This window comes from Solea solea, chromosome 13 (genome assembly GCF_958295425.1).
Source record: "Solea solea chromosome 13, fSolSol10.1, whole genome shotgun sequence".
Taxonomy (NCBI): Eukaryota; Metazoa; Chordata; class Actinopteri; order Pleuronectiformes; family Soleidae; genus Solea; species Solea solea.
Genome location: NC_081146.1, coordinates 27,016,428 through 27,042,248, shown reverse-complemented (window position 1 = coordinate 27,042,248; position 25,821 = coordinate 27,016,428). Strand labels below are relative to the sequence as shown.

At 40.7% G+C, this 25,821-nt stretch overlaps 2 protein-coding genes across 3 annotated transcripts in view; both read right to left on the bottom strand.

Moving 5' to 3' along the window:
• The window catches only part of mtmr11 (myotubularin related protein 11), a 43,583-nt gene extending 31,226 nt beyond the window's left edge, over positions 1 to 12,357 (bottom strand). Inside the window, exons 1-2 of the mRNA XM_058647678.1 lie at positions 11,851 to 12,357; positions 208 to 277 (exon numbers count right to left, since the gene is read on the bottom strand). Coding sequence (XP_058503661.1) covers positions 208 to 277; positions 11,851 to 11,907 — 127 coding nt within the window. The 5' untranslated portion in view covers positions 11,908 to 12,357. The remainder of the gene's footprint in view (positions 1 to 207; positions 278 to 11,850) is intronic.
• A 6,863-nt stretch (positions 12,358 to 19,220) lies between these two features.
• otud7b (OTU deubiquitinase 7B) overlaps positions 19,221 to 25,821 on the bottom strand; it is a 39,511-nt gene continuing 32,910 nt past the window's right edge. For both annotated transcript variants that reach the window (XM_058648058.1, XM_058648059.1), the window contains exons 11-12: positions 24,280 to 24,358; positions 19,221 to 23,218 (exon numbers count right to left, since the gene is read on the bottom strand). In XM_058648058.1, the coding sequence (XP_058504041.1) occupies positions 21,692 to 23,218; positions 24,280 to 24,358 (1,606 nt within the window). In that variant the 3' untranslated portion in view covers positions 19,221 to 21,691. The remainder of the gene's footprint in view (positions 23,219 to 24,279; positions 24,359 to 25,821) is intronic.

The following is a 25,821-nucleotide window of genomic DNA, read 5'->3' as shown; positions in this document are numbered from 1 at the left end:
TCTCCTCTGTAGAGCTGACCCTTCTCCTGATATAAAGATAAAAGGCTCATTCTAGAGTGACGAAAAACAACAATTCATACAATCAGGTGATTGTACACTAAAAAATAAGTATCATTTGCTTTTCATTTGAACTCTGCTGGCAGTGAGGGCAAGAAACAAGAAAGTAGTTTTGTTCTGACAGTTGCTAGGAAATAATTATATAAATACCTGGAAGGCAGCGAAGCCCGAAGACATCTCGACTCCTTGCGTTCACCCCACTCTGACTCAGCATCCTCTCCTGCAGGAGAAACACAATGTGTGATTGACAGTGGTTTCCAAAGCCTCTCAAACAGGAGCTGTCCCACAGCTTTAAGGACGAGCTGTGAGACATTGAGAAAATCAATACCATTCTATTATCTCTTCATTATATGACTGTTTCCAGTCTTTTGTGCACATTAACAGCGTAGCAACATGTCTACTGTTAATAATGAAGCTGTACTTCTATGTGAACGAGTGATTTACTGTGAAACAAATACGACAGAAGTGCTAGTAATTTGTATGGTGGCAGCTACGGTGTGTGATGTCATCGTCCTTCCTCGTGCAATACTGCAAACAGTCCCTGCCACAAGGGGGCGCTGCTCAAATGAATGAGGGAAACAGACGGAAGTCATCTGGTCAAAGAAGAGGGAGTTTACAATGGGATAATGGTGGAGATATGTACTGTATGTTAAGTGATGCGCCAACCACGTTTCTGAGTTAAAAATCCACATTCACATGACGGACATAAAAGTAGATTCACAAGCACAGACTCAGGCCACGGTCTGGGCTTCACATCATCTGCGGTTCAGCTGATTGAATTGAAATTTCGACACTGCCTTCTTCTGTCAACAAAGCCTGGCTCGTCTCGGCAGACTCATTTTCAAAGACAAAGAAACAAAGCCAACCACACAATGCTCCATGATTTTTAGTTTCCATGTTGCTGCTCTGTTTGTTCCTGCTTTTACTATAATGGTCACACAAAGTCTGTTCTGAGAGCAGAGTCAAACTCCACAGAGCCACAGAGGTTTCTATAATGAGGCTGGGAGCTCACTCGCACATATGCTTCCACTTATCTTTGCGACTAGGCCCCCTTACGGAGGCCATTTACATTTATTGGCCCATATACTGCCAACCCCCTGCTATGTGAGACAACGATATGATTATACAGGTGTTAACAAGCTTTATTATAGTACAGGAATAGAGCTGGGGCCTTGGGTTAACGTCCAAGAAAACTATACATTTGAGAGTCTTGACCTTTCTCAGCAGTTCTCTTGGAATTTGGGCAACAATGAAACTATTCATCATTGTTCCATTTAAGGAACCCAACTTTATCACAAAACATCATTATTCCATTTGAATCAGCAAGAATGTTTGAACAATAACAACAAATCTACAGATTCACCAATTATATGGTGAATTGTGTCAGTAGCCTGCTCATGTGAACCGGAGACTTTAAGCTTGTGCCCCCTCCCAAAAAAATAAACAAACTGAGGAACTTTAACAAAGACGCTCTTTGCTCTGTCAAGTCAGGCTTATTCAATCCTGACTGTGTTCTTTGCATGTGAATGTCTCAGTGTTTCAAAGAGAGCGACAAAGAGATTCTACAATTTGCCGCTGGTGATATTTTACTTAAAGATTTCAGTTTTTTTATTGTTATGATACTGTAAGTACAAGTGTGTGTGATGCCAAGCATGCCAACGCGCCATAAGTCCAAGGGTGTGTCCTTATGGGTAGTGCATGGATGGATGGATGGATGGATGGATAGATGGATAGATAGACAAAAGTATAGTTGAATTTATTAATTTGATTTAAACTTGAATATCCCCAAACGGAACAGTCAGTGGTGGAATTATTAATATGTTTTTGTTAAAGATATAATATATAAGTTCAAAAGCAAAAGGCACTTCCATACATGCTCTATGCTGTCGTTTAAAAGTGTGACTGTGTCTTTCACAAACGCAGTCCTGTGATGTGTCCGGTTCGCAGCCACAGCCACAGTCACAGAGTATGAAACTCCTGAATAACAGCAGGGATAGTAACTCAGAGGGGCTGTGTGATACATGTTTACTCCGCTCTGGTCCCGAGTCATTGATGGCCAGTTAGCAGCTACAAGCTAGAGGTAAGATTCACACAAGCATCTCATCAAGTAGCTGAAGGGTTAGGGTTAGGGTTAGAAACTGAAATGAAAAAAGCTAGCTACACAAGCCTTGCACTCGCACGGGTCCACCCACCATTGGTGAGAGCGACCTGACCCGACCTTTGACAGAAATCTGTCGTAGCGACGGAGAACTTTAATCCCCAAATGCGGCACCAAATTACACTGTTAAAAACATGCTTGTTATAGATAGAGAGATAGATAGTACTTAAATAAAGAAAGCTATATAAGAGAATAAAAGAGAAAATAATCAACAGTCAGTTAGTTAGTTAGTTAGTTGTAACCCTAAACTAATATATGAGCTGTGAATAATATCATGCTGGCAAGATAAACGATTACACAATAGCAGTTCTCCCTGATATACAGTATATTTCAATTACTATTCCACTATTGTTGCAACAATTTAAAAGGCAGAAGCAAAAAACACTGTGGTGGATAAGGGCTTTTTTCTTTCTTTCTTTTTGTTAAATATATAAAGCGGGACACTAACATTTTTACAAGCTGTGGTTTCTGCCAGAGCATTGTACATATTTCCCCCATCTGGTTTCAAAACTTGCCCTGCTTTCTCTGTCTCTCTCTACATCAACACCCACATAAAGCCCACAGCTGAATTCCTTTCTTCTTTTAACAATGTCAGAGACTAGTCAGTGCTTCTTTTATTATTGCTCTCATAGGTCTATTAGAACTGCCTTCTCGACAGAAGTGACAAAGACCTCAGGGTCCTGTGTTGGAAGTCAGGTAAATAACACAGCAACGGCTGCAAAGCACCACTTGTGTATTGCACTGTACATAACATGATTAAGGGCGATATGAGTGGATCTCCCTTGGTTGAACGAGTAAAAACTAGATTTGTTGATGCAATAAACCTGACAGTTTTATAAGATCTGCAGCAGAGGGATTCCTTTAACTGTGAACTGCAGGCATTTCTGCCTCAGCTGCAAGTTGCACACAAGAGAGTAAAGTGGCTCAAAGAGATAAGGAAAACGGGATTGAGATAATTGGGCTAGTTAAGTAAAAGCTGCCCTCAAGTCCCTGAATCACAGATTACTCAGAGAACACATTTCCAGAGCTGCGTTTCTGCTGACATTTCAATTTAGCTTTCACTGTGTGGCTTCAGCGTCCCCACAGTATCAATTTGAATTTGGAGTGCCTCATTCCCCCCCCCCCAGTGCTGCTGCTCTGCCCCACTTTTGCCCTTTTCTGCTCCAGCTCTTAGTCGTTAGGGACAGCAGCCAACGTTTGCTGCAGTTTCCATTGCTCATGGCTTCCCTCTGCTACTGTGGCCAGCCAGGCTTCTGCAGTAGAGTCTGGAACTCACTTCTCTCTCTTTCTCCATGAGAACAAAGTGAATTTTCAGTGAGACAGTTGAGAAACAGTATTCTGCTTTTCAATTTTAATGCATTAACTTTAAATTTTTATTTCCCCACATGTGGCTGTAGATATTTTGCCTCAGTGAGTGAGTGAGTATGCTGTATGACTTAATTGGTTCTAGCTTATATTTACTGCTGCCTGTTTTGAGTTGTAATTTCAATGAGTTTTATTTCTGGTTAAATAATAGGTGAAATAAAATATTATTTTATGCGGAACAGCGCTGCTATGATGATGAGTCATAACAATGAAATCCAAATAGTCTAAAAACAAAAAAACACTGCATTAGAAATAACAGTGGACATTCAGTCAGGCTGCTCTAGTTACTCGTTACAAGCTTCCCTGACCCAATGATCACATGATCACTGCACATCTTCCCCAATTACAGGCAAGTTCTGTGTATAAAAATGTAATGCCTGAACCAGAACTAAAGTGGTTCTGACCAGGTGTTCTGACCAGGCACTGCAGGGGGAAAGAAAAATAAGTCACAGTTAACTGTTAACAACATTTAGGAAATAAGAAGAATACAGTGCAGGGAAACATCTTCAACAGCTGATCTGTCTCAAGTGCACAGCAGCTGCTGAGGCAGCAAACAAAAACGTTCCATAATGACAGGTCATTATCTAATTATCACTGTGAAGCAGGAAAAGGCATGAAGAAGCCATTATTTATCAGGGTGAACACTGGGATAGACGGGTGCCATTATCTCTCCAGAGAGCACATCTAGTTTTTGAACATGAACAAATGAGAGAAGTTACTTTTTCTAAGATATGATCTGCTTAGGGATTCAAAGAAATCGACATCAGCTTTGAGCCACTTCCCTGTATTTATTTGTACGTTGTTGTTTTCTCGCTGAGAAGTAGACGTGGAGCATGAGCATAAAAGCACGTGACAAACTTTATATTTGAACAGCACACAATCACAGAGACAGAGACAAAAGGAAGAAAGCCACGGCAACTAAGGAAAGAAAATAAACATTATCATAAACCTAACAACCAGACAATCTCCAAACACAACAAGAAGAAGAAGATGACGAGGGTAACGGCATGCTAATTCAAAAGCAAGAGAGAGTGGTAAGGCTATGACATCATCGTTTTCCCAAAGAAGCATAAACACAAAAACGCAGGGGGAGAGCGAGAGAGAGAATAGATTAGTTTCTACTGTGCTTCGGTAAGTTATCTGTCGTAAATCTGTCTCGTCATCTGAACCATCCCTTTAAATCCTTGTCAAAGATTGAATCCTGGCCACAAAATGAGAAAAAGTACAGAAAAGAAGGTGAATGCAACAGAAATAATATAATACAATTGATACATTAATGTTTAATGAACTGGGAATTATAGTGATTAATATTTAATGTGACATTTTCTGCATCACACATCATATAATAAATATATAGCACAAGGGTTTCTCAGCAGAGACATGCAGCTACCATGAAGGGCCAGGACTATGGACTCATGATTTAGGATTCACTGTCTCACTTAAGTCTGTGCAATTGATGATATAGAGAATAATATAGTTTTCGACTTAAGTAAAACTGTAGTTTAACAAGACTGTCGATTATTTTCGTGATTAATCAAGTAATCGTTTGGTCCATAAAATGTAAGAAAATGTTAAAAGTGTTTGTCAAAGCTGGAAATGATGATGTTCTCGGATGTCTTGTTTTTGTCCACAAATCAAAATGATACAGTTTTAACGATTTTCTTTGTTATATGGAGCAAAACAATGAAGAAAATATTCACATTTAAGAAGTTAAAACAATCAGAAATCTTGGTTTAATAATGAAAAAAGCTTCAAACCAATTATTAAAATAGTTGCTGATTAATTCAGTAATCGGTTAATCGAGTAATTGTTTCAGATCTAAACAAGACTTAAAAAGACGATACTATCAGCTGAAGTTGAAGCTTCTCCATTGGGTTTGCTTGATGATGTAATTGTGTTTAAACACATTTTAATGCCTGTTAAGAGTCTATAACCACACTAATTGATCTGTACAGAGTGGCACAGTGGGACGTTTGGGTAAAATGCTGAAGACAGCATTCTTTAACACACACACACACACACTCACAACACTAATATGCTCATGTATTTACCATGTTCACTGGGGTTCACCTAAGTTCTTAGACATATTGTAATTCTCTCTTACACACTCATGAATCGAAGCGGAAAAATCAATGAATGAAAAAAGCAGAATTGAAAGTGACAGCTCGCTGTGTCTATTTGCCTCCTTCTCACTCCTGCTAATGATATGGAACAGCCTGACACTGAAATTCACATTAATTAGAGAACTTACATACTGTGTAATCAAAATCAGCTGTGTGAGACATGGAACAGATGATAAATGAATGACTGAATTATTGCTTCAAATGATTTGTGTCATTATCACTTAATCTGTTGAGTATTTTCTTAATAAATCAATTAGTTGTTTGGTCCAAATGGTTTAAAATGATGAAAAATTCAGATCATTGCTTCCCCAAACCTTGAAATGATGATCTGTTCCCACATTTAAATTTTCTTGCTTACATGGAGCAAAAGGAAATATTCACATTAAGAAGCTGAGCGCTTGTTTTAATTATAAAAACATTTTAACCAAATATTCAATTATTAAAATAGCTATTGATTCATTTAGTAATCGATTAATCGTTACAGTTCTAAAATGAATGAAGGCGTAAATGAATGATTGAATGACTTCACCATGTTTTCTGAGAAAAATTCTGATAAATGCATCAAGATCGTTCCAACAGCTACTCATTCTTGCTGTCAGTCTTTCTCAACCCATCTGCTCAAGACAGTTGGTTTAGTTTCTATAAATAACACAGTATACACAGTATAATCCTATTCTGCATTAAAACCATCCTGGATTAAATTCTGTTATGATTTGTCATTAACTTTACTTGCTGTGTACAGCATGCGACAAATGTGTAAATATACTGTATGGTTAGTGAATGCTGAAGTCTTGAGCAGAGAGTTACCTGAAACATCTTTTTTTTCTTAAATGGAGCCTGTGTTTTCCATTTGAGTGCCACAGGAAATACCAGACCCTGTATATTATAGATATGCTGCATTACCCTTTAATCATGTTCACAAGACAAGCACGTCGGAATCACTCCTGTCATTTTTGCAACCTGTTAACTCCAAGTTTTTTCTAAGCTCTGATTTCAGGATGATCTGTATACAATTGCTCGATATCACTTTTTCCATGTCCAACCTTGTATATCTATTGATACTGATATCACTCCAATACAGTTGTTTTACACGTCTTAAACTGTGAAGCTGTTAACAAAACATTTGTGCTCATGTATTTACCACCTTCAGCCATTTCAATCTAATACAAAGACATATTTCTTCAACTGTGTAACAAATAAAGAAGAAATAAGCCGCCCACAACATGATTCAGCTAAAATGCTGTTGCTGATATCGAGTTACATTTTTACAGTCAGTATCGTGTATATAGGATCTTTGGATCTGTCCAATATCAGATCCAGCAATCTTGACCAGTATCGGGTCAATACCAGTTCATACGACCAGTATGAACCAAACATATTGGCTCTCTACACCATCGCACTAGCATTGAGATGGCAGCAAGCAAAAGAAAAATTAAACAATAAGTGATGTAAATATATTACACTGACTAAAATGAAATATCTATTATCCAAAAAAAACAATTTTTAAAAATCCAATAGCTTTCATGTTTTTCATGTTATAGGCTTGTCAATCGCTGAAGCCTTTGAGCAAGTGATTAACATGGAGCACGAGGCAATAATTGGTGGGTTTAAATGCCTTCACTGGCTGCTAAAACATGAAATTAAACAAATTATGGAGCCTTGCTTCATCTTGCCAAATTACTTGGCTGTGACTACGACTCCAAACTCCTGCAGTTTGAAGAAGTAGTCAGAAGAAGTGCATTATTTAAATGCACTTCTTCTGACTACTTCTTCAAAACACTATAAATGGTATGTGTTATGTTACTCTCTTTTTTTAGATTGACAAGAGGGCCCTAATTAGGATTTAACTTTAGTGAAAACAATTTTTATTATTTATTTTAATTGTATTTGTTGTGTTTGTTAAAACAGTATTTCAAGAGTGTGCCTTTTTGTAAGACTCTATAGTTGGTGTTTAAGTATTGTTAATAAATGTCTTACAATAACACATCGTTGGTGGGCTGCCCTAGCGGCTCTACCACCAGGCTTAGCAGGTTTTCTGGGGGAAAGTATCATGTCAGCTCATCCCTACTGTATATATGGATATGTTGTGATTACTGATTAATGTGTTCCACTGAAAGGCAGAAATAGATACAGCGAGTAACAAGCTGCTTGGAAATGTTTTTAAAGTTTCTAAATGTGACTCTTTTCTTGGAATCATCCTCATCATCAGTACGAAACATTTCTATGACAGTCATGGACTGTGACAGCTCAGCTCAGAGGGAAATGACTACTCATTAGAAGTAAATCATGGACTCGGACTAGATTTACCAAGAGCTATATTAACACCGCAATTATTTACATCACCACAGGATTTTTGAACGTTATGCTAATGTAAGAACAACGCTATCCTTTGCTAATAGACCCTAGAGTTGAATGTTTGTCACAAAGCCAGATTGCATCCATTTGACTCTTGTAAAGTTGACTCTCTGGAGTAAGATGAAGGGAAGTTATTCAAGAAGTTGAAGATATGAGGATACTGCAGGTCTGGAACAATGTCCTTCCTGGCTGATTCAAGACTAACACTAAACCCTAAAAAGGAAAAGTTTGTGACACATGAGGTCTGGAGCTCGATACACTCTGAACAGACAGACAAACATGTCTCTCCAACCCTCTCACTGATTAATTATCACCCAATGGCAGATCAATGCACTCTCTAATGGAGTCATAAATCTGCTCTGCCCATTGTCGCGCTCTGTTTGAGAAGCTTCACAGACTCAGGGGCTGGCAGTGAGTGTGAACTGGGCAGTTTTGGCTCTCTGCTATTCCGCTTGGATCATCAGCCCGGCTGAGTAAAGCTCAGATGATCCCTCCTCTGGCATTCCTGCCTCTGTGCTGCTTTGTGTTTCAAAGCTAGCTGAGATACGCAGATATAGAATTAACTCGGGGGAATAGGCACAGCCAAAATGAGCCTGAATCCTAATCCTGACGTAACATTTTGTTGTTTTTTCTGTGTTTTTCAGCTTCTCAAATGTGATATGTTCTAGTTTCTTCCCCTTTGACACTTGCTTGTCATCATTTTGTCAACTGGCTGACATTTTTCACCATAAAAACACATTATAATTCAAAAGAAACAGATTGATATGTTGATATATTTATCAAAAACAGAGAAATAAATCTAAAATGAAGTAAATAATAACATGGAATAATAAAGTGTCATTAAAACACTAGACAAGCTTAATTTAATGTTGAATGTAATACATTTCATAATGTGATCATTTCAATAAAATGGCTTATTATAACTTTTAGGAAAAATAGTGTGAGCAAACATATTTGGTATTATAATCTGTCAATATTCTATCATCTCACTGGCAGACCCATGGGAGAGACCATGGGACAGACCATGGGCCACCAGCTTGACACCTCCGTCATAGATTTTAGGGGAGTCTTTTGTTCACTTGGTTCAAAAGACACATCTCTTTTTCCCCTGTGTCCCTGCTGATACACAGAGTCTGTGTCTCAGGATACTTTTCCTTTAATTCAGACAGTAACCTACAAAAAAATGGTAATAAAAATAGCCATCAGCTGCAGGCCCATCATATTTTATGCTTTCCAAAACGTCTTGGATGGTTTAAGGACTGTGATTAAAGAGAAGATTCACCAATAAGTGCAAACCCCCACAACCATCTGGTCCAAATTCAGACCAGGATTGGATTCAGTTTTCTAAAGCAGCATTAACACATGCTCATGGAAGTGAAACCAACATGAGTGTGTGGGTGGCCTGGTGCATATCATCTCCACAGCCTACTACAACGAGGCTCAGCCACATTCTCATGCATGGACATTAGAGATTCCACTGGTGAGGGGCTGTGGGGATAAGTGCACGTCACATTCTGGGGAAATCACACTCAGACCCTCACAACTGCTGTCTCCATGGCGACAGCCAGATGTGGAGCAGTGCATCACCCCCACTCAACATGAAAGCCTCGCCCCAGGACCAAGTGAAGAGGCATCTGTTACTGTTTTCCCCTGCGGCTGCTGAAAATAACCGGGGGGGGGGGACAAAAAAGAAGCCAGGCAACACAAAGCCATACCAAGAGACTCTTCATGAAAGGAACGAAGGAGCAGTTCTCAGCACAGTCATGCTGTGTGTACACATCGCTTTGTGCGCTCCATCAAACCAGTGAGTGCTGCTGGCACATCTTTCTGCTCAGGTGCACAATAAGAACAGGAACTGTGGCTTTCACATCAACTGAAATGCAGCAGCAAATCCTCAGCAATTCACAGAACACACACACACACACACACACTATATTGCAATAATTCAGTCAATAATTTAGAGAGTAGCAGCTTGGTATTTAGAAGAAAAACAGGCTGTAATTTCAATGTAGGTCATCTAGAGATGATGACTGCCTGGGCTTTTTTTAAACAACTGAATCCCATCTGAGGCAGACTCCCATGCAGGCTGAGAGCCCAAGAGGTGATTAAGATTCACTAGCTATCCTTCACATGTCTCTAACAAGACACCCAGCCACAGACACTGTGAGGCTATTATAAATTCATTTCCCTGCCATCCTGGTGGAAAGAAGCAGCAGCCATTTGCTGCCTGGTTTCCTCCTGTAAAGCTGCCATCCTGAACTGTGAACAGACGCTACACACTCCACGTTCATACAGTGAATAGCCCCTCAGAAGAGACAACTCTGAGGCTGCAAACTACATATATATAGCTCACCAGTGAATGATGGCACATGACTCCTGCATCCTGACATTAACCTGCTTCCTAAACTCCTGGAATGTAAATGATTTACAAGGACAATTCAGGATTTTTGACATGTGGTTGATTGAGGTACTTAAACATACTCAGTGTGCTCCCTGTGGGCAGGTGGAGGTGAGCTCAGTGAAACACAGCAGCAACCTGGGACCAAACATTCAGCGTTTTATCTCACTGTCAATATGAAAACAAAGTTTGTGTCCATTTTATAAACCAAAGTCCACAACGAGAATTGCTCATTTTACATCACGAGTCATAAAAGCTATGATCCACCGCTGCCTCCATCAGTAAGTTCAAATGTCATAGTTAGTGACTTCAGTGTTTTACATCCTTTGATTTACCTAAGTGACCCAAATTTACCAAAACAGTCAGCAGAAGACCAACAGCTCCTGTGTCTCTGTCAGCTAAAATAGCTGATGGTAGCTTTTTCAGGGGAAGCTAAGTTGCAAAAATCTGGTTTCCCTTGTATCTTCACTGGCAGCCATGTTTACAGTGACAAACTGGTTCTCAGGGGACGGGGGGACGGGAGGACGGGGGGGTGCACACTGCACATGCAGTCAGCACTGACTTCAGTGTTAGGACCAACAACCATAAGCACAACAAACTAACAGCATTTGTTTAAGAGACACCGACACATCAGCAATAATCACTGCAGTGACTGACTTTCAAAGTAATGGTGTGTATTAATATAATACAACGTTTCGAGTTTAAAAGCTGCTTTACAGTGAAGCCATTCACTCACACATTCACACATCATTCACACAGTCAGGAATCAAACCCACAACTTTACACTTGAAAGAGGACTTGCTCTCCCACTGATCCACCCCAGACCAACTCGTGCCTGAAAACTACATTGATGGAAGTATTCACAGTCCAACAGTAAAACAATACTTTACCCAATGTTAAGACCAGCCAATAACCTCATAATCACTATGAATGTAATGTTTATTTGTTGTTCAGGCACAAAACACATGCGTTTGACCTGTGAAAAATAACATTCATTATCTTAATAATAGCGACAACGTTTTTAGCTATATTTCCATATAGTTATAGTTTTATCTGGAAAAGTCTGATCTAGGAAAACTGCCCCCACTGAAACAATACAACTTCTGCGTAAGAGTATAAAAACAAAAACAAAAACCCCAGCATGAATTTTGAGATTAAAGTCAGATTTTTTGAACGAAAAAGTCAGAATTCTGAGATTACAGTCATCAGCATTCTGACTCGTTTCCTCAGAATTCACGCAGTTCTAGTTTTTCTCTGTGTGTGTTTATTGTTCTTTCACATGTGGCCCTAATACTCTCCCGTAAGCTTCAAACATGAAATAAATACTATTCAAGTGCTTAAATGTAAAATATGTACAGAAAACGGGACATTTAGTCAAAACAGCCAAGTCTTACCTTGATGTCTGGCAGCATTTGTCTCACTTTGAACGTGGTTTTGGATCCTGTCAACATCTTTAAAGACGACTCAACTCCACTTCCACGGAGAAACACGAGCGAAAAAACAGCTAGCGTGGGGGGAGATGTTCTTTTAAGCTAACGGGAGCCGAGTTCGACTTCTCCTGTTTCTTATTTTTCAGCCGTGAAAAGAAAACGCTCAGAGCGGCAGCAGCAGCAGCAGCAGCAGCGGCGGCGGCGGCGACGACAGCGGCGGTGTTAGCCTGTGTCAGCGGCTGCTGTGAATGAGCAGACAACTCTTTTCTCTCTTTTCATCGCGGTTCTCACTGACACACACACTCTGAGTCCTGAACACACTCACAACAACAACACAACACAACAACAACAACACACACAAGCTGCCGAGAGACTCCACTGTGTTAAACACTGACGTGTCTGACGCTCACGCCGTGTTTATTTGTTTTTTCCTTCGCCATAGTGAAACACACAGAAACACACACAGTGAAACACACACACACAGTGAGACACACACACACAGTGGTGGAAAAAAAGGAAAAAAAGAAAAAAAAGTGCAGCGGAGCTTCTTAAAGGGCCAGTACCGCGAAAATGACGGAATTACATTTGTGTGAATGTTTTCAACAACACTTTTTTTTAACAAGCAAAAAAAATCCATTTAATCATTTAAAAATATTATATTTCATTGTTTGTGGGCGGGCCTTAGAAAGCTGCCTGCTGATTGGCTGAGACAGCTCATTGGACCAGAAGTCATCACGAGCTTGGAGTCGCAATCCGTAATCCTAACTAAATTCTAAGTTCCGACTACATAATGGAACGCACAAAAAATCCATGACCAGCCAGTTATTTTTGAGTTATTGTCAAAAATGTCATATACTACCCAAAAATGTTTCTGTATAATGGCTTTAAGTTTAATAGTATAGTTAATAAAGTAAGTATATTATGTGTATAACCTTTTTTGATGTACTTTGGGTAAGGGCCTAGCTATAAAGAGACCGATTACTGATGCAGCATCACTACAAACAAAGACCAAATCAAAGACTAGTCTCCAAACTTACTTTAGGAAAGGGAGCTTGTTGCAGTCTGCAGTCTCAACATCAGACGTCACATATTCTTACTCACTGGACCAACATAAATAAATAAAAAATAAAGCTTTTTTATTTATAAGAGCTTCTTAAACTCACCCACAAATCCTGAGATTTTCCTGAGGCCTAGAACTAGAATAAGTATGTAGCACAAAACTGGAAAAACAGAAACAAACCATGTATTATCATAAATAATAATAATAACCACAATACTGCAAACAAATTGTGTCTTTAGAATTTAATAGAAAAACAATGAGAGATCATATTTTATTAGACATATTTTAATATTTTGAATATATTAGTTTGTGTGAAGTCCTATTAGAGTTCATTTGTTTACTCAGTTGATTTTTCCACTCGAAATATAAACTTTTGTGTGTATGAAAAAAGTTTTCAAGTTTTATTTGATCAATAAGGGCTCAGGTTTGGTGAAAAGATAGCTGACCCCATTTTCACTGATGCACTTGAACTCAGCATTGCTCAGTACAAAGCTGTATACCAGTGGTTCTCAAAGTGTGGTTCTGGGGACACCTGGGGGTCTGCCACGCAATGCTTGGTGGTCCATAAATAATTATCAATAAATGATAACATTGAACACAGACAGGTGAGGAAATATTTTAAATGTATGGATGTTATGAAGTGAAACGAGACTAAACTATAAAAACAGACGGTGGAGTTACTGCACCAATAAAGTCCGTCAGCATGTTTATTGCGTTGTGTAACACGTATGATAGCATTTATGATTTCAACCTTTTTGCCAACAATTTGAATAGTTATTACGAATAAGATTAGACGTGGTCAGCTGTTGTTCATTTTCTGAAAGCTTTGAGATCATTTAGCTGATTGATTAGGTTGAACCACAAAGAGGGAAAAAAATAATACTAAATAATTAATAAGTGTAATCTTATGAGTATCTTATGCATCACCTTTTATAAATACATCATAATCTATGTCCTGTGCACTCTGCTTAATCCATTTTGTCCTGTTGTTTTTATCTTTATCAGCTAACCTATAAAAGCTGCACTTTATGGAAACTTGTCTCCAAGGAAACTGCATTTACTCTATTTCCCAAGAAACAACCAAAACTAGGGCTGCAGGCAGCACTGAACAGACCCTTGCAGCCCACCCTGGAGCGCACACGGGCAACAGACGGCCTTGGGACCGGATCCAGCCCCGCAAACCGGTTTCATCCGGTCCCAGACGTCCTCACCGGTAACCTCGGGCTGAGTAACAGATCAACGTTGTGATATGAGAAGCTGTGATGAAGTGTTTTTACCAAGAGTCGTTTCAACGTCTGATATGGTGACACATACCAATCAATCAATCAATCAATCAATCAATCAATCGTTTCATCGATCAGACTTTATTTATACTGCACTTTTCATACAATTAAAAATTGCAGCAAAAAGTGCTACGTGATAAAATCGGACCCCACATACACACGTTCACATTAATAGCATTTAACCTGTGAAACACAGCCAGACTTTTATTTTGAAATTGTCACAGGAAAAAGGAATGTATAAGTGAGGTTACAAAAAAGCTAAACAAAAACACAAAAATACAGCACTTTTACTTTTCAAAGTGTTTTGATTGTCATTTGAATGATTATTATTTCTTTAAAACCTTTAAATTTGTGGCCCCTTGATTGCTTCATTTACTTTCTGTTGCCAATAGGTGGCAGAATCAATAACTGGCTTTGCATCGCGGAGCGACTGGCTCTAAAAAGAAGATGAAAAAGAATAATAAAGACAGGGCAGACACCTGTATACACTAAGAGCTCCCTGTTCTTAAGCACGTGGCAGATTGAAAAATGTTTCTGTCGCTTCATATTCTCACATATGAACCTGCGACCATGGCTTCTTAAACGCAGTTTAGACTGCGATCTGACCCAGTTATAGGGCCATCCCATAAACGTTTTCCAGGAATTAGAATGGTGTGTGTGTGTGTGTGAGCACCTATTGGAACGGCTGGATTATGTTCTTCTTCAGAAAGGATCGTATTTTAAAGAGGGAACCAAATATTGGTGAAAATTGATGAAAATTGGCAAAACTGGCAAAACATTTGATAAAATAAGGGTCGTACGTAAAACTGGTGCAACATGGCTCATCAATGCCACCTACAGGGCAATCCTGCTAGGACAAAGCCCAAACTAGTGAGCTATAACGCCGCCATACATTGATCGATCTGCTCAAAACTTCATACGTGACACAAGAGACTGGCCCTGAACATGTATACAGACATGAGCATGACCCAACAGGAAGTCAGCCATTGTGAATTTAACAGGAAGTGGCCTGTAACTTCGCCGTACATTGACCGATCTGCTCAAAACTTCACACGTGATTCAAGAGACCGGCGGGAAAACATCAGCACATGAAATCTAAGACAAGGACATAGCGCCACCTGCTGACAGCATGCTGCTGCTTGCAGCTTTAATTTTAACTGTAATTACTGCAAAATTCATCAGATTGTCCTAAAACTTAGTCAGATTACAATTTGTCCTGTTTCTGTGCACGACAAGGCTCCTCAAGACTCAGAGAGTCAGTGAAAGAAAAAGATGATGATGAAAAAAGAATAATCAGAGTGGATACAATCGGGCCGTCACAGTAATGCAGTAGGCCAGCGTGTAGAATAGCACTCAACTTTGACTCGGTGGCGTTTCAAACTACAAACTCCTCTAAAAAACAAAAGCAACAGTTTAATCACCAGCTACTGCCTGTTTTTGTTTCCACAGTACCTCTTTTTCCTGGATCCTGTGATGGCTCTGCGTGGGGATTGGCTCCTCCTCTTCTCTCTCATCCAAACTCGTGAAAGTAAACCAAGAGTAATTTTCCTTTGGACAAAAATAAGTTACGAAAGAAGAAGTCTTCTCCAGTGAGACAGAGGCAGGCTTGGATCCGTCCTGCTCAGCAGGTGGGTGAACTATAACAGAGAGAGGTCTGGATTTTTGACCACATGGGAAACTGTTCAATATTACATAAGGGGCTCCAATTTCTCTAATACATAAAACAGTCCTGGACTCAGGGCCTTGCATCATCTGAGCTGGACTTATTCAACAATGTATAATGCAACAAGGTTATAGGGTAATACAGAATTAAACGTGATACTCAGCTGTTTGTTTTTTTGTGTATTGATTTTGCACAAATAAAATTCTTCTTCCCTCTGAACAATAACTGAGCTCTGTGAAGACTGAGAACAAACACACTCAGTGTTTTATCAACGCTTTGTTATTCAACCTACAAACATGGAATAAAGGGCTAGTCCAGGTGTTTGTGTGAGATACTGACCAAGGTTAGAAAAGTTTGAGATTTTTTAGTTTTGACTTTTTGTTTTTAAAATGAGTTTGTTTTTGTAAATTTTTATCAGTTTTAGTTTGCAAGGTGCAAGATTCAAAAACCTTTCAAATTTGCCAGAAGAGAAAAAAAATAAATACAAGGATTATTTATGTATGTATGGTTAGTTTTGGTTAACTATAATAACCTTTGGTACTGACGTGCCCTGTGAAGCAGCTTAAAACATGACTGAGAATAAGACTAACCTAGAATATCTCTGCAGCTTTCTCTCACTGTGAGTTCTCCTGTGTTTTTGTGCTGGAACAGACTGTGGAACAACAGATTTCATCTGCTGAGTGTTTTGTTAAGTAGCTAAAATCTGTTTTTCCTGGCAGCCATGTTTTCCGTGAGATGATCGAATGATGACACTTTACTACGTTTGTTCATTTTATGTCATTTTCAGCTCTAATTAAAAGCAGTTCTGTTCAAAATGTAAAGACTGAAGGTGTCAAACACATGACCTGTACCATAATATGTATGAATAACCTTTTACTATAATATTATATTATTTAGTTTTTAATGACAAAATAGTTGCAGCTTTTACAGCTCAGACAGAAACACACACAAAAAACAAATGTATTCTTGAAATACAATGAGAATTTATTCAAACGGTGCAAAAATATTATTATTATTATTAATTATTATTATTATTAATAATAATAATAATAATAATAATACCAACAATATATAATAATAACCTAACATGAACTCTGATGTTCTTTCTGTCCAGATTGCACTGTCACACAGCCTCAGGAGTCAAAGACAAAACTATAGTTCAAAGTCAAAATGAAATAAAATAAAATATCAGGACGACTGAATTCAAGATCAAAATAATGCACAGATTGAGTCAAGTGTTATTGCCGTTTACATGCAACAGTTCCAGTCCCATGCAAATGGAAGGATTCCATGTTTAAGATCATCGACGAGGAGTTCAGTGTTCCCACAGAAACCACCTGACCCTGGTTCACAGGAGACCAGCTGGGTCCACGAGAACGTTACTGTCATGAGTTGAGCAGGGAGAGGATTAGGATTAGGATTATTTTGGAAACAAAATTAAAAAATATATATATATTTGATAAATAAGTCCGAATACTGACCCAGAATTCTTAAAAGAAAAAGAAAAAAACACCCATCAGAATTCTTACTCTTAATATCAGAATTTTCTCACAATTTTGTCAAAGAAATTTGAGAGAAAAGTCAGAATTCTGAGATTCTGTCTCTTCCGTGGCCCTGATCCTCTCCATGGATTTATGTTGATTTCAAAACAACAACAAAAATGGTACAAATCAAAAAAAGAGAGCAACAAATTGAACCCAAACTGCTTGACAATTAACAACGAGCCATGTGAGAAAGAACATCATACAACGCGGCAACTTATTATTTCACAAGGAAACTATTTAAAAAAAAATATCTCACTAGAAATATATATATACTATATATATATATATATATATATATTCTCAAATGGTATCTTGTTAGGTCAGCATTAAAGAAAATGAGTTTGCAGTGAGAGCCTGGAGAATCTGGAGGCTCATCATCATCATCATCATCGTCGTCATCGTCGTCGTCGTCAACACGTGCTCTCCTTTCCAACAATATTATACATTCTTCTCCTTTTTAAAAACACTGGAAAAAACTTTGGGCTTACAAAAATAACACGCGACACATTTTTGTTTTCATCTTTAAATACAAATAAAAAAAATATACAGGTGTGGCCTGGTCAAGTTGTATGTCCAAAAATAAGAAGAAGAAGAAGAAATGGTTTCATGAGCTGATTCAGGGGAAAACAGTGTATGCACACACACACACACACACACACACACACACACACAAACAGCAAGGACATCAGGACAGGAAGTGCATTAAAAACACATCAACACGCAAAAACACAGCAAATGTTTTCTCGGGGGGAAAAAAGTGTCACCGAAGTGATTTTATTGTTATTAGAGCTTTAGTGTTTCTTTAAATGCACAGCAAAAAAAAAACCTTCGTCCATCTGTAAGAAAATACTGTTACATCGTGTTTTCTTGCTGTTTTCCACCCGACACTTTGGTCATTTTTGGTTGTTTTTTAGGGCAAAAACTTCAACTAGAGAAGAAAAAAAAAACAAATCTAAACAAGGATGCCCTCTACTGGGCAAGGCAGTGAATTGCATACTACATTGTGCTTTTCTAATATAAAGAAGAAAAATCGAGTCGGGCAACAACTTTCATACAAACACAAAACAATTTCCTCACAAATTAAAGAATTTAAAGGTGCAGTGTGTAAAATTTACAAGAAATCTTTTTTCTTTTGGCAGAAACAGAAGATTAAAGAATTGGACTTTTTCATTATATTTATATCAGGAGTCGTCGCTGTCGTTACAGTAGCATGTTTGGATGCTAACTGAATAGGAAGGGAAAGGTGAGGCATATTCAGCAGCAAAAGTTTACACACTGTACCTTTAAGTAGTCATTTCCACATTTAAAAAATCTAACACGTTAAACACTGAAGTGAAATGATTTTTGACAGATTTGGGCTCACTGCAGTAACAACTGCAGGCAAACGACGTGAAGTTTGACGCCGCGCACGAGGACAGACGTTTTTAAAAAGGCAACGAGGAGATTGAGATAGACGGCGACGCTGCTTCTTCTACAGTCACTGAAGTCTGCAGAGATGACCGACAGTCGGCTCACTTCCAACTTCAAACAGCATGTTGTATCCACGGACGTCCGCAAAGTGCTTGGATTTGTGCAAAAAGGAGTGAGGAGTTTTTTTAACGTTTTAAGCAGGACAATAAAAATAAAAGCTTCAGTCTGTGACTTGTTTTTGAAAAACCTTTTTTTTCAAAGTTACTCGTTGAAATTCTCTTCATGTCTGAGCGACATTGGTATAGTTGAGAAAAGGACGTCAAATTGTGATTCTAAATCAATTCAAAACTTTCCAAAATAAAGTTTGGCTTCACCGATTAGCATTTAGCTTTGTTTTACTAGGATATGGAAAACTTGTGCTTCCTAAGCTCAGAAATATCTTCCTTCTTCTTTGTGACGTGCTCACCGGCGACGCTTGGTCCGAGGTTTGAAACTGCAACGCTAATTCTGCACTTTTGAGAGCCACTCGTAGGGGGCGGGACCTCATTCTCAGAATGTAAACAGTGTTGCTAACAGTTACGCTAACAGGACCAAGTGTCACCTGTGAGCACGTGACAAAGAAAAGAAGGAAACTGAGGTTGAGAAAAGACTTCCCTTATTCTACTGATATCAAAGCTACATGCACATCAGTGAACTATTCCTTTCTTGGACTTGTTTATTTACTTTTCCAGTTTTTAAACCCACTTAATCTTAATCTTAATCTGATTTCCTGACAACAAAAGCTTGTGTCAGCGCACAGCAGCAGGGTCGACCCTCGCATGAATCAGAACAGTGACCATTTCCTGTCTGATGCCTTGTCCACGTGTAGCTGAGTATCATTGACTTTTCATTCATTCATTCACAGGTGAACAGATTTTCGCAGATGTTTTTCCAGATGTTTCTGCACACGTGCGCTCCTCCACACACACAATGTGTGTTCTTAACTCATCTGTGTCACATGCTCGTGTAAAAAATGAACCCGTGTGAATGAAGCTTTTCTTGATTTTTAGAACGACCCGACGACGTGTGGACTCGGCCTGAACCACATGTAAGAAAACCTCATGTCACACACACGACTGCTCGGGCTACAGACGCTGGCTGTTTGTCCAGATAACGTTGATTTATCGCCGACTTCATCAGGACGCGGAGAACATTTCAACAAGTAAGAAAATCAAAGTGTTTCAGAGACAGAAGACTGAAGCTTCACGAGAGAAACACTTCAGGACAACTTCAAAAACCTGCTGCGCTGGACCAGAGACCACGCTGACCGTCTGTGTGACAACAGAATCGCTTTTTCTTCATCGCTTCGTAACATTCTGTCAGTGCAGTGTCAATGTTAGTGTCGTCCATGAGAGGGCGATACGTCACATCACATCCTGCCAACGACAGACACAACGAAATCCCAACATGCACTGAGCTCTGTCGTGCACAATGTGACCCGTTCAGACCCGGTCAGACCCGGTCAGACCCGTTCAGACCTGGTTCTAACGTCGTTTGTTTCTGACCAGTCCACGACTGTTGTAACACATCAGAGTTTATACTTCATGGACTTTTATTTTGTCATGAAATGTAATGACACGTTATGATTTGTGAATCAGAAACACAGAGAAGCCTGTGAGACCTTTCACTGAGCTTTTATTCCTTTGTTCATTTTAGTTTTGTTCATAATTTTGCCTCAGATATGTCAGATGATGATGATGATGATGATGATGATGATGAGATGTAAAAGTTACATCCGCTTTCTTTCTTTGAAGTTTCTTTTAATTCAGTAAAATCATCACTACACCCTGATTCCATCCAGGGTTTGTTTTTTTTCCCATGATGCAATGCTGGTCTGATGTGCATCAAAGTTCGCTTTGAAATGACAATCACGTGGTCACATGACTCCCAGAGAAGGAGACTGGATCGTCCAGGACGTTAAAACCAGGTCTGAACAGAGTGTGTCGACGTCGTGTGTGGTGACGCGCGGCTGCTTCAATCATTTAACAGGAAGACCCTTTCAAAATAAAATAAAAAAAACATTCCTTAAAACAAATGAAATCTCTGGATCAGACTCTGGGGGACAGTGTCTTTACTTTGTCCTCCGCTGTCTTTGTTCACATGATCCACCGCGTGTGTGCGTGAACGCCGCTGCAGAGACGTTTACATGTTTACGTGCAGACGAACGCTAACTCATTAGCATTATGCTAATGGCGACCGAGTCCACCGTGGACGTGTGAGTAGTGTAAAATGTGATGACACGATGACATCACACTCAAAGCATGTGACGTCACATTGCTCCCATTAAAGGGACAGTTGAGGTTTTTTATTCTGTGTCTGATAATAACGTCTCAGTAACTCATAGAACATTTAAAAAAAAGACTGAACTGTCCCTTTAATTCACCAAACGAGAGGAGACACTGACTGGAGCCTTTTCATGGTGCGAGCATGCACTGTACGTACGTGAGCTGAGGAGTATTAAATATGGCGCCTGCTGTATACATTCTCTCCACTAGATGGAGACAATGGCAAGGCTTTAAATAAAGGAGGAGAGCCTGCAGCTGACACACACACACACACACACACACACACATACAGGACACCTGCATAAGAGCCACAGCAAAATGTAACAGAAGTGCAGTTAGTGTTTTCTACGGTCTACGACGTGAGCCCAGCAGCCAGAATCAAGCCTTCTTATTCTCACCCTGTCACTTCAGGAAGTGACTCGGCTGAAAAGAGGAGGCAGCAGAGGAGGCTGATCCACCCCGCCCGTCGTTTATTCATTTATACTTTTACTGAAAAGGCCACTCAACGATTTGGAGTCCACTCAGAACCTGTGGATGGTCGGTTCCGTCTCCCTCTTCTTCAGCTCTTCGCGGTAGCAGTAGGAGCAGTAGTTGCCCGTCTCCGGGTGTCCGTAGTAGTTGCAGCTGGGTGTCCGACAGCGGCTGGACTGCAGGCCGACCAGACCGCCGGCACTGCCCAGTGAGTAGTGTCTGACGGGCGGCTGCCCGCTCCGAGAGTCCAGGCCGGAGCGCAGATCCCGGAAGCCGTTGGTGTAGCTCCCGGTGGCGGCCGCGGGGTCAGACCCGGGATAGTCTGGCGGGTCGAACTCCGGGGGATACGAGGGCGTGAGGCGAGAGGGACTCAGGGAGGAGGGGCCTTGTGAGACATTTGGGATATGGTACTGCGGGTGTGAGAGTCCCTGCGTTGTGGGGCAGTGTCGGGGAAGAGTGGCGTAGGAGGGGAGGCCGGTGTAGGAGGTAACAGGAGAGCCACCGGCGAGCTGGCGCCGGTTATCCATGTAGCCGTGCATGTGAAGATGCTGGGTGAGAGGTACAGCAGCAGCAGGAGGAGGAAGAGGAGGAGGAGGAGTTGGGTCTATGAAGGAGGGCCGGGGGATGGGTATGACCCCAGAGTACATAGAGGGGCTCAAAGGCGAGGGTTTGAGTTGGTTAAAGGAAGGAGACGAGTTCTCTAACAGCTCCTCTTTGTCCTCATAAGACCGGTAACTCGACTCCGTACCGCAAACCACCTCCTTCTTAGGAGGTTGGATGCCGTTGGTGACGCTCTTCCTTTCCGCCTCACGCCGCTGTTGCTCCTGCTCAGCCCGAAAGCGTTCCTCAGCGTCCGCCAGGTAGCGCTGGATCATCTCCTCCTGGAAGGGCTGCCGGTTGCTGGTGGTGAGGAGGCTGGCGAAGATGAACTTCCTCTCCCCCTGCATGGCAGCTCGGAGGATGCCCAGGCTAACCTTGACGTCTGCACTGTACTTATAGGTCTCAGTCTCCATGCTGCTCCCACCACTGCTGCTCATACTGCTCCCCGTTCCATTCAGACGCTCGCTGCCGGACGAGGGGGAGCCTTTCCCAGAATCCTCTGAGGCGTGGGCTGAAGGCGAGCACTCCTTGCTGCCCTTCCTCCCCCGAAACGAGCCCTTTTTCTTCTCGCCACCTTCCTGCTTGGCGCCTCCAGCTCCAGCGTTCTTTCCCGTCATGAGACCACCCACGTTCTTCTTCAGCTTGCTGCCCAGGCTCTTCCCAAAGCTCCCGAGCTTGTTGGCCACAGAGTCTGCCCTCTTCTTTTCTTTGTCCTTGTCTTTCTCCTTCTTGGTTTTGTCCTTCCCTGGTGTTCCTGTCCCCGCTGAACCGGTGCTGGAGGAACTCGAGGAGGAAGAAGAGCTGTTCTTGGCCAAGGACCCGCCTCCGTAGACTGTTGAAGATCCTGTGGTGGTGTCGCCGTTGCCATTGGAGCTGCTGCTGACTGACTCCTTGTCTGACTCTCCTGAGTCAGGAGGCGTTCGGGTGTCCTCTCCTGCTGATGCTGTGGGAGACTCTGGCTGGGCCAGCGGTGCCTGCTGCAACCAAAGTTAGAAAAACACTGTCAAGTTCCAAGAAAATGAATCCCATAACGTTCATGAGGATTTAAACTCCAGTGCAGGTGATTCATTCTTCTCATACTTGGGTTTTTGCAGATGCAGGAAAACACAAGTGACTTTTTTTACATCCACAAACTTGTTAAAGGAGCTGTAAAATAAAAACTGCAGTATGAGGAAATGACCTATATAGTGATGCAGTTCCCCAATCTCAAGCAGGGTGCAGATACACACTGAACCGTCTTTGAACAAGAATGACCCAGAATGGAAATGTGCACATCCATCCATTATCTACCAGAGAGGGGGGGGGTCTCTCAGCTGACATAGGCCGATGGGCGGGGTTCATCACGGTCAATTTAGAGTGTCCAATTTACCTAATCCCCAAACTACCTGTGTTTAGACTGTGGGAGGAACCCGGAGAACCCGGAGAACCCAGAGAACCCGGAGAACACCCCCACACACACGAGGAGAACATGCAAACTCTATGCAGAAAGACCCTTGTTCAAACCGGGGCTCGATTTCTTGTTGCAAAGGCAAGAGTGCTAACCACTACACCAACCGTGTGGCCCAAAATGTACACAAATCTGTAATAATTCTGAATAAAACTGATGCTAATCACAAGCAGCTCAACACTTGGACCTCTTTCAGACGCTTAACATCCATCTTGAGTGATTTGATCAAATGTGTGTCCTGAAAAAATCTTTTAAATCCAGTTTGGGACACATTCTGTTATAAATTTGAACCCAAATCTATATTCAGAAATCATATAAGATCGTCTCCTGGCTTGGGCCGGGCAACATACTGATATTATATCTATCTATAAAGTGCATTTACAGCGTATTGATGTCAAAAATCTCAAAGTCCAGAGAAACAGCCTGTGTGCAGCTTTATGTCCACATATGTGTCGTGGGACACAGCCTAAAGATGTCCAGATGTTATTAATAAGTCTTAATTCAATCATTTAATATCAGTGTTAGTTAATATTTGGGATGATTTCCCATCAGGCCACATGTCTCCTTACAAACATGGACTTGGTTGTTTACCTCACACGGCAGCGGCAGCCAGGTGAGCGTCATGTAGCTGTGTAGCATCTGGAGTTTGGCCTCCAAAGACAGAGCAACACTGCAGGGACAAGAGAGACAGACACACAATTAATAACTTCAGTGAAGAAAGAACAGACGGACGGACGGCTCATGTTGACCAATGGGATTCTATTCTTGCTCATTATGACAACACTGAACAATCGGCGTAACCTGGATTCTAGAACACGATACTGAGCTTAAATCAGAGAAAATGTAATATAATTATATAATATATCATTAGAATGATAAAAAAAAAAAAACAGTATTATAAAAAGTCTAACAGTTGTGAACTGGATGGACCCTGATCTGCACAGTCATGCTTTCAGACAAAAGTCTTATGTAACATTTGGCCAAAACAAGTGGAGGGAAGAAAAAAGAAACACACACACACACACACACACGCACACACACACACACACACACACATAGTGTTAAAAACATAACGCCCACCAGGAGAGTCAGATGTCTGTGTGAGACAAGGAAAAATTGACAGAGAAATAAATGACAGACGAGAGACGTGTGGTCATTGAGGACAGAGAGGACAGAGAGGACAATGATGGCCGTCCATCGTGACTGTTATCTGTTACTATTCTGGATCAATAACTAATTACTAAATCAATGTTTTCACACTCTCTGAATTTCCAGCTTCTCAGTTATAATATTGAATATTTTCTAACATCCTCGTTTCCAGGTTTGGAAAACACTGATCCACACGGATGTCATGGACCAAATGATTCATTTAGTTGTTATTACACATAACATTGGTCATGTCTGTATTTAAGGCTACAGCCATGCTACAGCCATGCTACAGCCATGCTACAGCCATGCTACAGCCACGCTACAGCCATGCTACAGCCATGCTACTCTAGTGTTAAAAAAGGGCATAAACTCTGCTCCAAACAGCCCTGGCATCCACAAGACTCCAGCATTTTTGCGCCCTGACGACGGAGAAGTGTGAAAGTACAGGACTGTGTGTTTCAGTGGAGACTGGCAGAAACCTATGGTGACGCACTTTCACTCATTCACTCCCTGACTGGTTCTTATCAAGCACAACTCCACTATCAGCTGTGATTAAACAGCTGCATTCAATCTTACTTACAGTCTGAGAACAGAATCTTTCAGAATCTCTCCATAAAATTGTGATTAAAAATCTATTTTCCATTCCAAACCATTTCACTGAGAGCTCAGAGCTGCTGATTTGAGAGTCTACCCGACGACAGTTCTGTGACATCAGACAGCAACGTAAACACAAGCAAGCCGTTGTTTTCTACTACGCTGAAACTGTGCGGGTCTTTTGAAAAGACACAGGCTATGACAATCAAAACTAAAGCAATGTTATTTTTTTGTTTTGATTAGAATTGTTTAGAATCTTTGATTAACAGGGACGTGGATGATGCAGCAGCATCTGTCTGCATGAATCGTTTAGTTTTCTTGTCCCTCAGCAGCTTTTTACCTTCAGCACTCGTGTAATATTATCTCCATCCACCATTTCATCTAAATAAA